Consider the following 13673-nt stretch of genomic DNA (forward strand, 5'->3'; position numbering starts at 1 on the left):
CAGCATAATTACTGGAGACTGAGACAGGAGGGGTCGGGAGACACTGTGGCCCCGTCCGACTATACCCCCGGACAGGGCCAACCAGGCAGGATATAACCCCACCCACTTTGCCAAAGCACAGTCTCCACACCCCTAGAGGGATATCTTCAACCAACAACCCAGAGACCGGGCCGAGTATAGCCCACGAAGATCTCCCCCACGGCACGAACCCGAGGGGGGCGCCAACCCGAACAGGAAGATCACATCTGTGACTCAACCCACTCAAGTGACGCACCCCTCCTAGGGACGGCATGGAAGAGCACCAGTAAGCCAGTAACTCAGCCCCCGTAATGGGGTTAGAGGCAGAGAATCCCAATGGAGAGAGGGGAACCGGCCAGGCAGAGACAGCAAGGATGGTTCGTCGCTCCAGTGCCTTTCCGTTCACCTTCACACCCCTGGGCCAGACTACACTCAGTCATAGGACCTACTGAAGAGATGAGTCTTCAATATAGACTTTAAGGTCAAGACCGAGTCTGCGTCCCTCACATGGATAGGCAGACCATTCCATAAAATTGGAGCTCTATAGGAGAAAGCCCTGCCTCCAGCTGTTTGCTTATACATTCTAGGGACAATGAGGCCTGCGTCTTCTGACCTTTGTCATGACGTGGCCCTTTCTGGGTATAGATCGTGGCTTCCCCCTCTCTCACTCTCTCCTACACCCAGGTTTTGTTATCTCAGGTCGTAAATTCCTGGAGGAGACTCTCTCCCCCTGGCCATGCAGTATGGAGAGAGAGAGAGTTTCACAGTAGAACAAAAGGAAATCCCGCCAAATTCTACTACATTCCAGAATTTGAGAATTTAACAATATCCATATTTTGTAGAATGTGTAAACGGTCGGTGGAGAAGCCAGCTACAACCCGGTCTGTTTTGTTTCATGTTTGTGACCTCATGAAAGACAATACAGCCACATTACCCTAACTCTGTTTATACAGGTTCCTCAGTTATGAAGCTTGCACCTAATTGTTGTATAAAATGAATGAGTAAAGATGAAACTATTTGTGAAATGATGTAATGTGATGTTAAACCTTTAATGTGAGAGAATTGTATTCCTTTTAAAGTTTAACTACGTCATTGGCCTGCCCCCGTGAGCACAGACATGATCAGGCGTCATGGAACCGCCTCTTCTACTGTTACGAATAAAAGCACCTCCTAAGAAAATTCTCTTCAGACTAAGCAAACCCACAGCATGAGCTGTGATTGCGAATAGTTTAGACCACGCATACCTCGGTGTAAGCTGAGGTGGCACAGGTTTGAGTACCAAGACTGAGCAAACCCACAGCGTGAGCTGTGATTGTGAATAGTTTAGACCACGCATACCTCGGTGTAAGCTGAGGTGGCACAGGTTTGAGTACCAAGACTAAGCAAACCCACAGCGTGAGCTGTGATTGCGAATAGTTATTGAATTCCTAACCATACCACGTGGAGCATTGGTTACATGGCTGGAAATGGTTAATCTGTGAGACTATCGATCCCTACAGAATAAGAGCAAATCTTAGATACTAATTACTAGTCTGCAGCTAGAAATGATGTACTGTGTGTAGTGTGTGTAGTGATCCCTTTTGTCTTTCCCGCTTCTTTCTCAGTCCACACCCACTTCTCTTTGTTCACCAAGCCGTCATATTGGCTTAGCCCACTAGGGAATCTTCCCTATCATTTGTTAGTAACCAATATCTACTGTTTGTTTGTTTATGCATTTCTGTGATTATTTAGTTAGTAATTAAATGATTAAGCCAATTGGTGTATGGATGATTTATAGTAAAGGCTGCGTTCGTGCAGATAACCAACAATTTTCGACGTTCAGATGAGACTGACCTGAGGTAAAGAATAATTCATTAATAGAAGACTAATTGATCAGATATTAAATCTTTGTAATCTGAAGATTTTGGCGTGGTGCCCTGACTTCCTAGTTAATTATATTTACATGATTAGTTTAATCACAAAATAATAATTACAGAGAATTGATTTGATAAAATAAGTCTTCACCTTTAAATGATGCCAAAGACATGACACCGTAGCGTACGTGTAGGTATGTACGGCAGGACCAAATCGGAAAGATAGGTAGGAGTCTGAAGCAGAGAGACTAACACTGTCTGTTTATCTAGCCAAGTGCCACTTAAAAGCTGCCTACTGTATGATGGGTTATCATGGCAACAGTCTAATTGGCCATATTGCATATATCCTGAGCAATTATGAGGAACAGTATTTTGTAATCCATTGGGCAAACAGTTAAGTTAGGTCACCGCCAAATCACAGACAAACACAGCCATTTTTCCAGCCAAAGATAGGAGTAAAAAAAAGCACAAAGAGATAAAATGAATCACTAACCTTTGATGATCTTCATCAGATGACACTCATAGCACTTCATGTTACACAATACATGTATGTTTTGTTTGAACAAGTAAATATTTATATAAAAAAATCTGAGTTTACATTGGCGTGTTACGTTCACTAGTTCCAAAAACATCCAGTGATTTTGCATAGCCACATCGATTCAACAGAAAAACTCATCATAAATGTAGATGATAATACAAGTTATACACATGGAATTATAGATATACCTCTCCTTAATGCAACCGCTGTGTCAGATTTCAAAAAAACCTTACGGAAAAAACAAACCATGCAATAATCTGAGACGCCGCTCAGAACAACAGTCATGTTTGTTACAGACGCATTTTAGGGCATTATGTAATTCAATGCATAGCCAAAGGCAAATTGATTTCCAATGATTCGCTGAGGCTTCTAATTTTCTAAATTCGCACTTGTATGTACAGGTAACTGCCAAAATAATGGAAACGCTTGAGTAAATGAGGGATACAACATATAATGAAAGCAGGTGCTTCCACACAGATGTGGTTCCTGAGTTAAGCAATTAACATTAGCCGCCATGTTGGAGTCAACAGAAAACAGAAATTACATGATAAATATTCCCTTACCTTTGATGATCTTCATCAGAATGCACTCCCAGGAATCCCAGGTCCACAATAAATGCTTGATTTGTTCGATAATGTCCGTTATTTATGTCCAATTAGCTACTTTTGCTAGCGCGTTTGGTAAACAATTCCAAAGTCACGAAGCGCGTTCACTAAAACGTGACGAAATGTCCAAAAGTTCCGTAACAGTCAGTAGAAACATGTCAAACGATGTATTGAATCAATCTTTAGAATGTTGTTAACATAAATCTTGAATAACGTTCCAACCGGAGAATTACATTGACTTCAGATGAGCGATGGAACGGAGCTCCCTCTTATGTGAACGCGCATGGTCAAAGAATGGTCACCTCATGGCAGTGGTGACTAATTCTCCTCTCATCCGGCCCCCCTTCACAGTAGAGTCATCAGACAAAGTTCTACAGACTGTTGACATCTAGTGGAAGCCGTAGGAAGTGCAAACCCATTAATATCTCGCTGTAATTTCAATGGGATCTTGGTTGAAAATCCACCAGCCTCAGAATTTCCACTTCCTGTTTGGATTTTTTCTCAGGTTTTTGCCTGCCATATGAGTTCTGTTATACTCACAGACATACTTCAAACAGTTTTAGAAACGTCAAAGTGTTTTCTATCCAATACTAATAATAGCATGCATATATTGGCAACTATGACTGAGGAGCAGGCCGTTTACTCTGGGCACCTCTGTGCACCTTTCATCCAAGCTACTCAATACTGCCCCTGCAGCCATAAGAAGTTAACATAATACATGTTTGTTACAGACGCATTTTAGGGCATTATGTAATTCAATGCATAGCCAAAGGCAAATTGATTTCCAATGATTCGCTGAGGCTTCTAATTTTCTAAATTCGCACTTGTATGTACAGGTAACTGCCAAAATAATGGAAACGCTTGAGTAAATGAGGGATACAACATATAATGAAAGCAGGTGCTTCCACACAGATGTGGTTCCTGAGTTAAGCAATTAACATCACATCACGCTTACACGGAACCCAAACAGGCTGAGCGCGTGCGCCATCGTGCATAAATGTATTTTGTCCCACCACACCAAACGCGATCACGACACGCAGGTTAAAATATCAAAACAAACTCTGATCCAATTACATTCATTTGGGAACAGGTCGAAAAGCATTAAACATGTATGGCAATTTAGCTAGCTTGTACTTGCTAGCTAATTTGTCCTATTTAGCTAGCTTGCTGTTGCTAGCTAATTTGTCCTGGGATATAACATTGAGTTGTTATTTTACCTGAAATGCAGGTCCTCTACTCTGACAATTAATCCACACATAAAACGGTCAACCGAATCGTTTCTAGTCATCTCTCCTCCTTCCAGGCTTTTTCATCTTTGAACTTATATGGTGATTGGCATCTAAACTTTAATAGTATTACCACGACGACCGGCAACACAGTTCGTCTTTCAATCACCCACGTGGGTATAACCAATGAGGAGATGGCACGTGGGTACCTGGTTCTATAAACCAATGAGGAGATGGGAGAGGCAGGACTTGCAGAGCGATCTGCGTCAGAAATAGAAAGGGCTTCTATTTTAGCCCTTGGCAACGCAGATGCACGCAAGCAGTGTGGGTGCAATAATTGAATAACATATATTTCTAAATGTATTTTGCAGCCCAGTTGCCCAATCTTTCTGGTACCATGGCTAGAGGAAACGATCTCAGTGACGTTGAAAAAGGGGTTTCAAAGGAGCATAGGTGGTTTAAAGGGCGTGCGTGCGTGTGTATGTCAGTCACCAGATCTTAACCCAAATAAACACTTATAGGAGATTCTGGAGCGGCGCCTGAGACAGTGTTTTCCACAACCATTAGCAAAAATCCAAATGATGGAATTTCTTGTGAAAGAATGGTGTTGAATCCCTCCAATAGAGTTCCAGACACTTGTAGAATTTATGGCAAGTCTAATTTAAGCTGTTCTAGTGGCTTGTGGTGGCCCAACGCCCTATTAAGACACCTGTATTTAATCTGTGTGTGGTTGCAGGTGTCCTGTCCCTATTGATGTGCGTTTCCTGTTTGCAGGCCTGACAACCACTTCCTAGAAGCCATCTGCTGTTTCCCAATGGTCTACTTCATGGCCGGAACCATAGATAAGTAGGTGTTCATTACTCAATCATTATAAACATAATGCCCCTCCTCACAGAATTACAATTACTCTTCTCTATTTAAACGACATCCCCATGACATCATGCACAGACAGGTAACAATTAGGCACATATCATTCCATGACGTACCATATTATTACATCCCAGGGATTTACAATTATCAAGTGAAATCAATTACATAATATGGTGTATTGTGTTGGGTTCTCTTTGTGGCAGATTTTCAATATGCGTTCTTTTGTGTTTTGCTCTCTCTGTGGCAGCCTGGACCATCTGCTACAGTGTGGCATCATCTATGCTGATAACCTGGTGGTGGTGGACAAGGAGAGCACCATGAGTGCTGAGGAGGACTATATGGCAGATGCCAAGACTATCGTCAACGTACAGACCATGTTCAGGTATGGTATGGGAGGCATTCTCCCATGTTAAATTATCGACTGCACACAGAGTTTTGGCTCTCCATTTTGAGTAAACTATTGTGTGGACTACTTGTAGTCTAGTAAAGTATTATTATGAACAACAATCTTATTATCCAAGAGGGACAATTGTTTTGCAAGCATGGAACTGACAGAAAAACAATTCCTTTCTTCCTTTCTTTTCAAATTCCTTTCTTTGCACATACAAAATCGATCGTGCATGCTATATGGACCTTTTTTAGGATATGAAAAATGATTTTTATTTAACAAAACGACACTTCATGTTATCTCTGGGACCCTTGGGGTGAAAAATCAGAGCAAGATTTCAGAATGTAAGTACACATTTCACCTTCAGAGGTGAATTTATCAAACCTGTCGCAGTGAATAAAGTGTTTTGTTGTTTTGAGCTCTCCTCAAACAATAGCATGGCATTTTTTTTTCTTTCGCCGTAATAACTACTGTAAATTGGACAGTGCAGTTATATTTATATATTAGTTATATATTAAGAATTTAAGCTTTCAGCCAATATAAGACACTTATATGTACCGACATGTGTTGTTTCTCTAAAATCTGCGATCATGACACACGGCGCTACATGATTTACAACTGTCCCGTTGACGGACCGGCTATCCCTAAGTTAGATTGCACACAGGTGGACTTTATTTAAGGGCCACATGATCTGTCACATGATCTCAGTGTATGTATAGACCTGTTCTGAAAGGCCCCAGAGTCTGCAACACCACTAAGCGAAGGGCACCATCAAGCAAGCGGCACTATGAAGACCAAGGAGCTCTCCAAACAGATCAGGGTTGGGCTATAAAAATAAATCTGAAACTTTGATCATCCCACGGAGCACCATAAAAATGTCTTATGGCTGCAATCCCGTTAACGGGATCGATATGACAACAGCCAGTGAAAGTGCAGGGCGCCAAATTCAAACAACAGAAATCTCATAATTCAAATTCCTTTGTATTTGTAAAGTATTTCACACCATTTTAAAGATACACTTCTTGTTAATCCCACCACAGTGTTCGATTTCAAAAAGGCTTTACAGCGAAAGCACCAGAAACGATTATGTTAGGTCACCGCAAAATCACCGAAAAACACAGCCATTTTTCCAGCCAAAGACAGGAGTCACAAAAAGCAGAAATAGAGATAAAATGAATCACTAACCTTTGATGATCTTCATCAGATGACACTCATAGGACTTCATGTTACACAATACATATATGTTTTGATCGATAAAGTTCATATTTATATCCAAAAACCTCAGTTTACATTGGCGCCATGTTCAGAAAAGCCTCCAAAATATCCAGAGAAATTGCGGAGAGCCACATCAAATAACAGAAATACTCATCATAAACTTTGATGAAAGATACACTTGTTCTTAATGCAACCGCTGTGTCAGATTTCAAAAAAGCTTTACGGCAAAAGCACAATATTCAATAATCTGAGAACAGCGTTCAGCCACAAAAGGAAGCCATACAGTTACCCGCCAAATTGTGGACTCAACAAAAGTCATAAATAGCATTATAAATCTTCACTTACCTTTGCTGATCTTCGTAGGAATGCACTCCCAGGACTCCCACTTCCACAAGAAATGTTCATTTTGTTCGGTAATGTCCATAATTTATGTCCAAATAGCTATTTATGTTAGTGTGTTTGGTAAACAAACCAAAGTCAGGAAGCGCGTTCACTAAAAGCAGACGAAATGTCAAAAAGTTCCGTAACAGTCAGTAGAAACATGTCAAACGATGTATTGACTCAATCTTTAGGATGTTTTTAACATAAATCTTCAATAATGTTCCAACCAGAGAATTCCATTGTCTTCAGAAGTGCGATGGAACAGAGCTCCCTCTCATGTGAATGCGCATGGTCAGAGCATGGGCAGCTCATGGTAGACCTTACTCATTCCCGTCTCCATCGGCCCCACTTCACAGTAGAAGCATCAGACAAGGTTCTACAGACTGTTGACATCTAGTGGAAGCCGCAGGAAGTGCAAACTGACCCATATCCCACTGTGTATTCGATAGGCGATGAGTTGAAAACCTACAAACCTCAGATTTCCCACTTCCTGGTTAGATTTGTTTCTCAGGTTTTAGCCTGCCATATGAGTTCTGTTATACTCACAGACATCATTCAAACAGTTTTAGAAACTTCAGTGTTTTCTATCCAATACTAATAATAATATGCATATATTAGCAACTGGGACTGAGGAGCAGGCAGTTTACTCTGGGCACCTCTGTGCACCTTTTCATCCAAGCTACTCAATACTGTCCCTGCAGCCATAAGAAGTTAAATCCATTATTAAAAAATGGAAAGAACATGGAACCACAGCAAACCTGCCAAGAGAGGGCCGCCTACTACAACTCACGGACCAGGCAAGGATAACCCTGAAGGAGATGCAAAGCTCCACGGCGGAGACTGGAGTATCTGTCCATAGGACCACTTTAAGCCATACACTCCACAGAGCTGGGCTTTACGGAGGAGTGGCCAGAAAAAAGACATTGCTTAAAGAAAAAAATAAACAAACACATTTGGTGTTTGCCAAAAGGCATGTGGGAGACTCCCCAAACATATGGAAGAAGGTACTCTGGTCAGATGAGACTAAAATTGAGCTTTTTGGAAAACGCTATGTCTGGCGCAAACCCAACACCTCTCATCACCCCGAGAACACCATACCCACAGTGAAGCATGGTGGTGGCAGCATCATGCTGTGGGGGATGTTTTTCATCGGCAGGGACTGGGAAACTGGTCAGAATTGAAGGAATGAGGAATGGCGCTAAATGCATGGAAATTCTTGAGGGAAACCTGTTTCAGTCTTCCAGAGATTTGAGACTGGGACGGAGGTTCCCCTTTCAGCAGGACAATGACCCTAAGCATACTGCTAAAGCAACACTTGAGTGGTTTAAGGGGAAACATTTAAATTTCTTGGAATGGCCTAGTCAAAGCCCAGACCTCAATCCAATTGAAAATCTGTGGTATGACTTAAAGATTGCTGTATACCAGCAGAACCCATTCGACTCGTCGCGAGTCGTGGAAGGAGAAAACAGCTCAGCGGAACTCCACCACCAGCGACCAATCAGAAGGAGCTGGAACAGTTTTGCCTTGAAGAATGGGCAAAAGTCTAAGTGGCGAGATGTGCCAAGCTTATAGAGACATACCCCAAGAGACTTGCAGCTGTAATTGCTGCAAAAGGTGGCTCTACAAAGTATTGACTTTGGGGGGGTGAATAGTTATGCACGCTCAAGTTTTGTTTTTTGTCTTATTTCTTGTTTGTATCACAATAAAAAATATTTCGCATGTTGTGTAAATCAAATGATACAAACCTCCCAAAAATTCATTTTAATTCGAGGTTGTAAGGCAACAAAATAGGAAAAATGCCAAGGGGCGTGTCACGGCCGATGCTGGAAGAAGACCAAGGTGCAGCGTGATGAGCGTACATAATCCTTTTATTTAGAAAAATGACGCCAACAAAACAACAAACGAAAGAAACAACCGTGAAGCTTACAGGGCTAAGTGCCACTAACAAAAGTCAACTTCCCACACTGAAAGGAGGGAAAAGGGCTACCTAAGTATGGTTCCCAATCAGAGACAACGATAGACAGCTGTCCCTGATTGAGAACCATACCCGGCCAAAACATAGAAATACAAAATCATAGAAAACAAAACATAGAATGCTCACCCCAAATCACACCCTGACCAAACCAAATAGAGACATAAAAAGGCTCTCTAAGGTTAGGGCGTGACAGGGCGTGAATACTTTTGCAAGCCACTGTAGTTTATTTTCCCTGAAAAGTCTCTGAAGTTATTAAAACCCTGGGTGAAACTATATTAAACAGCATCTATCAGGGTAGAAAACCTCTGCAAGGTTTCTTCTTCAACATCCTAAAATGTAATCTATGCATCACTGCCAGCTTGGTGAGCCCAAAGCATTTAATCTCTGTCCCCTCTCTCTCTCTATTTCTCTCCCTCCCTTTCCCTCTCTTGCTCCCTCCCTCTTCCCTCTCTCTCGCTCTCTCTATTTCTCGCTCTTCCTCCATCCCTTCCTTCTCGCCCTCCCTCCCTCATCCCCTCTTCCCTCCATCCCCTCTTCCCGCCCACTCCCTACCACTCTCTCTCCCTTCCTCCCTCATCCCTCTCTCTCTCCCTCTCTCCTCCACCTCTATCTCTTTCTCTCTCTCCATTTTGTCCAGGCTGTTCCCCAGTCTCAGTATCATCACCGAGCTGACCCACCCCTCCAACATGAGGTTTATGCAGTTCAGGGCTAAGGATTGCTACTCCCTGGCTCTCTCCAAGCTAGAGAAGGTGAGCAGAGCATTTCAGGGGCATGTCACTCCTCCATCTTTAGATCTCAGGCTTCAGCCCTCATTATTATCTGTCTGTGTGGATGTCGTGTGGGAGGTGCACTCTTATACAGACTCAGACATTAATATATAGAGCCCTGGGGCTGGGTTAGCAAGCCAGCTGGTGACATTTCATGTGCACTCCTCTTTCTCTCTCCTAACTCTTTCCCCCTCCCTCTTCTCTTCTCTTCTCCTCACCCCCACTCTCCCTCTGCTCCTTCTCCCACACTCTCTCCCTCCCCTCCTCTTCCCTCTCGCCCCTACAGATAGAGCGTGATAAGGGTTCCAACCTGGCCTTCATGTTCCGCCTGCCGTTCGCTGCAGGCAGAGTGTTCAGTATCAGTATGCTGGATACGCTGCTCTACCAAGTGGGTTACCAGATGTAATGTATTAGGATAGAGTCCCAAATAGTACCCTATTCCCTATATACTGCACTACTTTTGACCGGGGTCCCATTTCAGACGTAGCTAGGGAGCTTATCTGCAGTGTATCACCTTCTCAGCCAGCAGAGTGGACTGTTTGATCACTTAGTCACTCCCTTAGGCTATGATCAGCTTAACTTCTATAAATCCTAACCCTTAACTATTCGGTGGAGAACCGCAAAACTGATCTTAGATCAGTGTCTCGAGGGAATACTCTGTTCACAGGGGTGTGTGGAGCTTATCAGTGTATGATGTAATCTTACTCCAGTACTTACTGAGAAAAGCATCTGATATTGCACTGTCTTTGAAGGGAGAGAGGGAGAGCTAAAGTATTTTTGAGCGCAATGATCATTCAGTAGTTTCTCACCTCTCCTCAATAGTGTTTTCTTTGGAACTAGACATGAGTGTGTTTTCAGTCTCTGGTTCCTCCTGTTTGTTTATACATTCTCTTGCTTTTTTACAGTCATTTGTAAAGGACTATATGATTCCCATAGCAAGACTTTTACTAGGCCTGGACACCACACCAGGGTCTGGTTACCTATGTGCAGTAAGTATGGATACCTGTGTCGTGGAAATTCTTACACAGGGACACTCTAAGTCAATCTTAAATTAAACATTCTTTATTATTAGCATGCTGGAGAGGTTCCAACCAACTCAATGCACCATGTACAGTCCCGTTAGTTCTAACGGGGCAATCCCGTTAGTTCTCTTATATACTTACACAGAAAGTAATATTTGCATGATTTAGCGTATTCATTATTCATAATTAATTCAGCATTAATGTTTGCTTCATTCATGTGACCGACCAATACTGGTTCATGAATGTGGCAGACCAATACCTCACGAGGCTTCTTCTCTCCAAGCTGAGACCTTGAAACTGAGATATTGTTCTCCAAACAAGGGTCTGGGCGTACTGCCAAATTGCAGATACTACAGTGAGGATTTATCCCAGGCACGTTCAATCAGTCACTTGCATGAACACAGAAGTTGGTTATTAGAAAAGCACAAATAAAGAACACAGAAATTGGTTATTAGAAAAGCACAAACAAAAACATTTCCAGCACACCTGTTTTGGGTGTGTGGTTGTGTGTGTTTCAAATGAAATCCAAGTTCATTTGTCACATGCACAGGTGTAAGCCATACCAGGAAATGCTTACTTACGAGCTCTTCCTCAGCAATGCAGAGTTCAATATCAAATGTATGAAATAGAGTCAAGAATAGGATCTTTTAAAAAAGCAACAACAGGTCAGATAAAAAAAACACACAAGAATGTAAGCTTACATACACCTTAGCCAAATACATTTAAACTCAGTTTTTCACAATTCCTGACATTTAATCCTAGTTAAAAGTTCCAGTCTTAGGTCAGTTAGGATCATCAGAATAATAGTAGAGTTATTTATTTCAGCTTTTATTTCTTTCATCACATTCCCAGTGGGTCAGAAGTTTACATACACTCAATTAGTATTTGGTAGCATTGCCTTTAAATTGTTTAAGTTGGGTCAAACGTTTCAGGTATCCTTCCACACGCTTCCCACAATAAGTTGGGTGAATTTTGGCCCATTCCTCCTGACAGAGCTGGTGTAACTGAATCAGGTTTGTAGGCCTCCTTGCTCGCACATGCTTTTTCAGTTCTGCCCACACATTTTCTATAGGATTGAGGTCAGGGCTTTGTGGTGGCCACTCCAATACCATGACTTTGTTGTTGTCCTTAATCCATTTTGCCACAGCTTAGGAAGTATGCTTTTGGTCATTGTCCATTTGGAAGACCCATTTGCGACCAAGCTTTAACTTCCTGACTGATGTCTTGACATGTTGCTTCAATATATCCACATAATTTTCCTCCCTCATGATGCCATCTATTTTGTGAAGTGCACCAGTCCCTCCTGCAGCAAAGCACCCCCACAACATGATGTTGCCACCCCTGTGCTTCACAATTGGGATGGTGTTCTTCGGCTTGCAAGCATCCCCCTTTTTCCTCCAAACATAACGATGGTCATTATGGCCAAACAGTTCTATTTTTGTTTCCTCAGACCAGAGGACATTTACATTTACATTTTTACATTTTAGTCATTTAGCAGACGCTCTTATCCAGAGCGACTTACAGTAGAGTGCATACATTTTATTACATTTTTTACATACTGAGACAAGGATATCCCTACCGGCCAAGAGCAGACGCTCTTATCCAGAGCGACTTACAGTAGAGTGCATACATTTTTATTACATTTTTTACATACTGAGACAAGGATATCCCTACCGGCCAAACCCTCCCTACCGGCCAAACCCTCCCTAACCCGGACGACGCTATGCCAATTGTGCGTCGCCCCACGGATCTCCCGGTTGCGGCCGGCTGCGACAGAGCCTGGGCGTGAACCCAGAGACTCTGGTGGCACAGCTAGCACTGCGATGCAGTGCCCTAGACCACTGCGCCACCCGGGAGATATTTCTCCAAAAAGTACGATCTTTTCCCCCAAACCGTAGTCTGGCTTTTTTATGGCGGTTTTGGAGCAGTGGCTTCTTCCTTACTGAGCGGCCTTTCAGGTTCTGTCGATTATAGGACTTGTTTTACTGTGGGATATAGATACTTTTGTACCTGTTTCCTATAGAATCTTCACAAGCTCCTTTGCTGTTGTTCTGGGATTGATTTGCACTTTTCGCACCAAAGTACGTTAATCTCTATGAGACAGAAAGCGCATCCTTCCTGAGCGGTATGACGGCTGCGTGGTCCCATGGTGTTTATACTTGCTTACTATTGTTTGTACAGATTAACGTAGTACCTTCAGGCGTTTGGAAATTGCTCCTAAGGATGAACCAGACTTGTCGAGGTCTACAATTTTTTTTTTTGAGGTCTTGGCTGATTTCTTTTGATTTTCCCATGATGTCAAGCAAAGAGGCACTGAGTTTGAATGTAGGCCTTGAAATACATCCACAGGTACACCTCCAATTGACTCAAATTATGTAATATTAGCCTATCAGAAGCTTCTAAAGCCATGACATCATTTTCTGGAATTTTCCAAGCTTTTTAAAGGCACAGTCAATTTAGTGTATGTAAACTTCTGACTCACTGGAATTGTGATACAGTGAATTATAAGTGAAATAATCTGTCGGTAAACAATTGTTGGAAAAATTACTTGTCATCCACAAAGTAGATGTCCTAACCGACTTGCCAAAACTATAGTTCGTTAACAAGAAATGTGTGGAGTGGTTGAAAAACGAGTTTTAATGACTCCAACCCAATTGTATGTAAACTTCCGACTTCAACTGTATATACAAGGTCAGTTCAGTACCATATCAATGTGCAGGGATATGGTGGAGGCTGAGGTAATATGTACAGTGTAAGTCGGAAGTTTACATACACTTAGGTTGGAGTCATTGAAACTCGTTTTTCAACAAGGTCA

The 13673-nt window shown here is 42.3% G+C and overlaps 1 protein-coding gene across 4 annotated transcripts in view; it reads left to right on the forward strand.

Moving 5' to 3' along the window:
• Positions 1-13673, forward strand: part of LOC139576411 (potassium channel subfamily T member 1-like) — a 112153-nt gene that overhangs the window by 88057 nt on the left and 10423 nt on the right. For all 4 annotated transcript variants that reach the window (XM_071402518.1, XM_071402519.1, XM_071402523.1 and 1 more), the window contains 5 exons: positions 5015-5086; positions 5358-5492; positions 9707-9818; positions 10123-10224; positions 10742-10825. In XM_071402518.1, the coding sequence (XP_071258619.1) occupies positions 5015-5086; positions 5358-5492; positions 9707-9818; positions 10123-10224; positions 10742-10825 (505 nt within the window). The remainder of the gene's footprint in view (positions 1-5014; positions 5087-5357; positions 5493-9706; positions 9819-10122; positions 10225-10741; positions 10826-13673) is intronic.

This window comes from Salvelinus alpinus, chromosome 5 (genome assembly GCF_045679555.1).
Source record: "Salvelinus alpinus chromosome 5, SLU_Salpinus.1, whole genome shotgun sequence".
In the NCBI taxonomy this organism is placed as follows: Eukaryota; Metazoa; Chordata; class Actinopteri; order Salmoniformes; family Salmonidae; genus Salvelinus; species Salvelinus alpinus.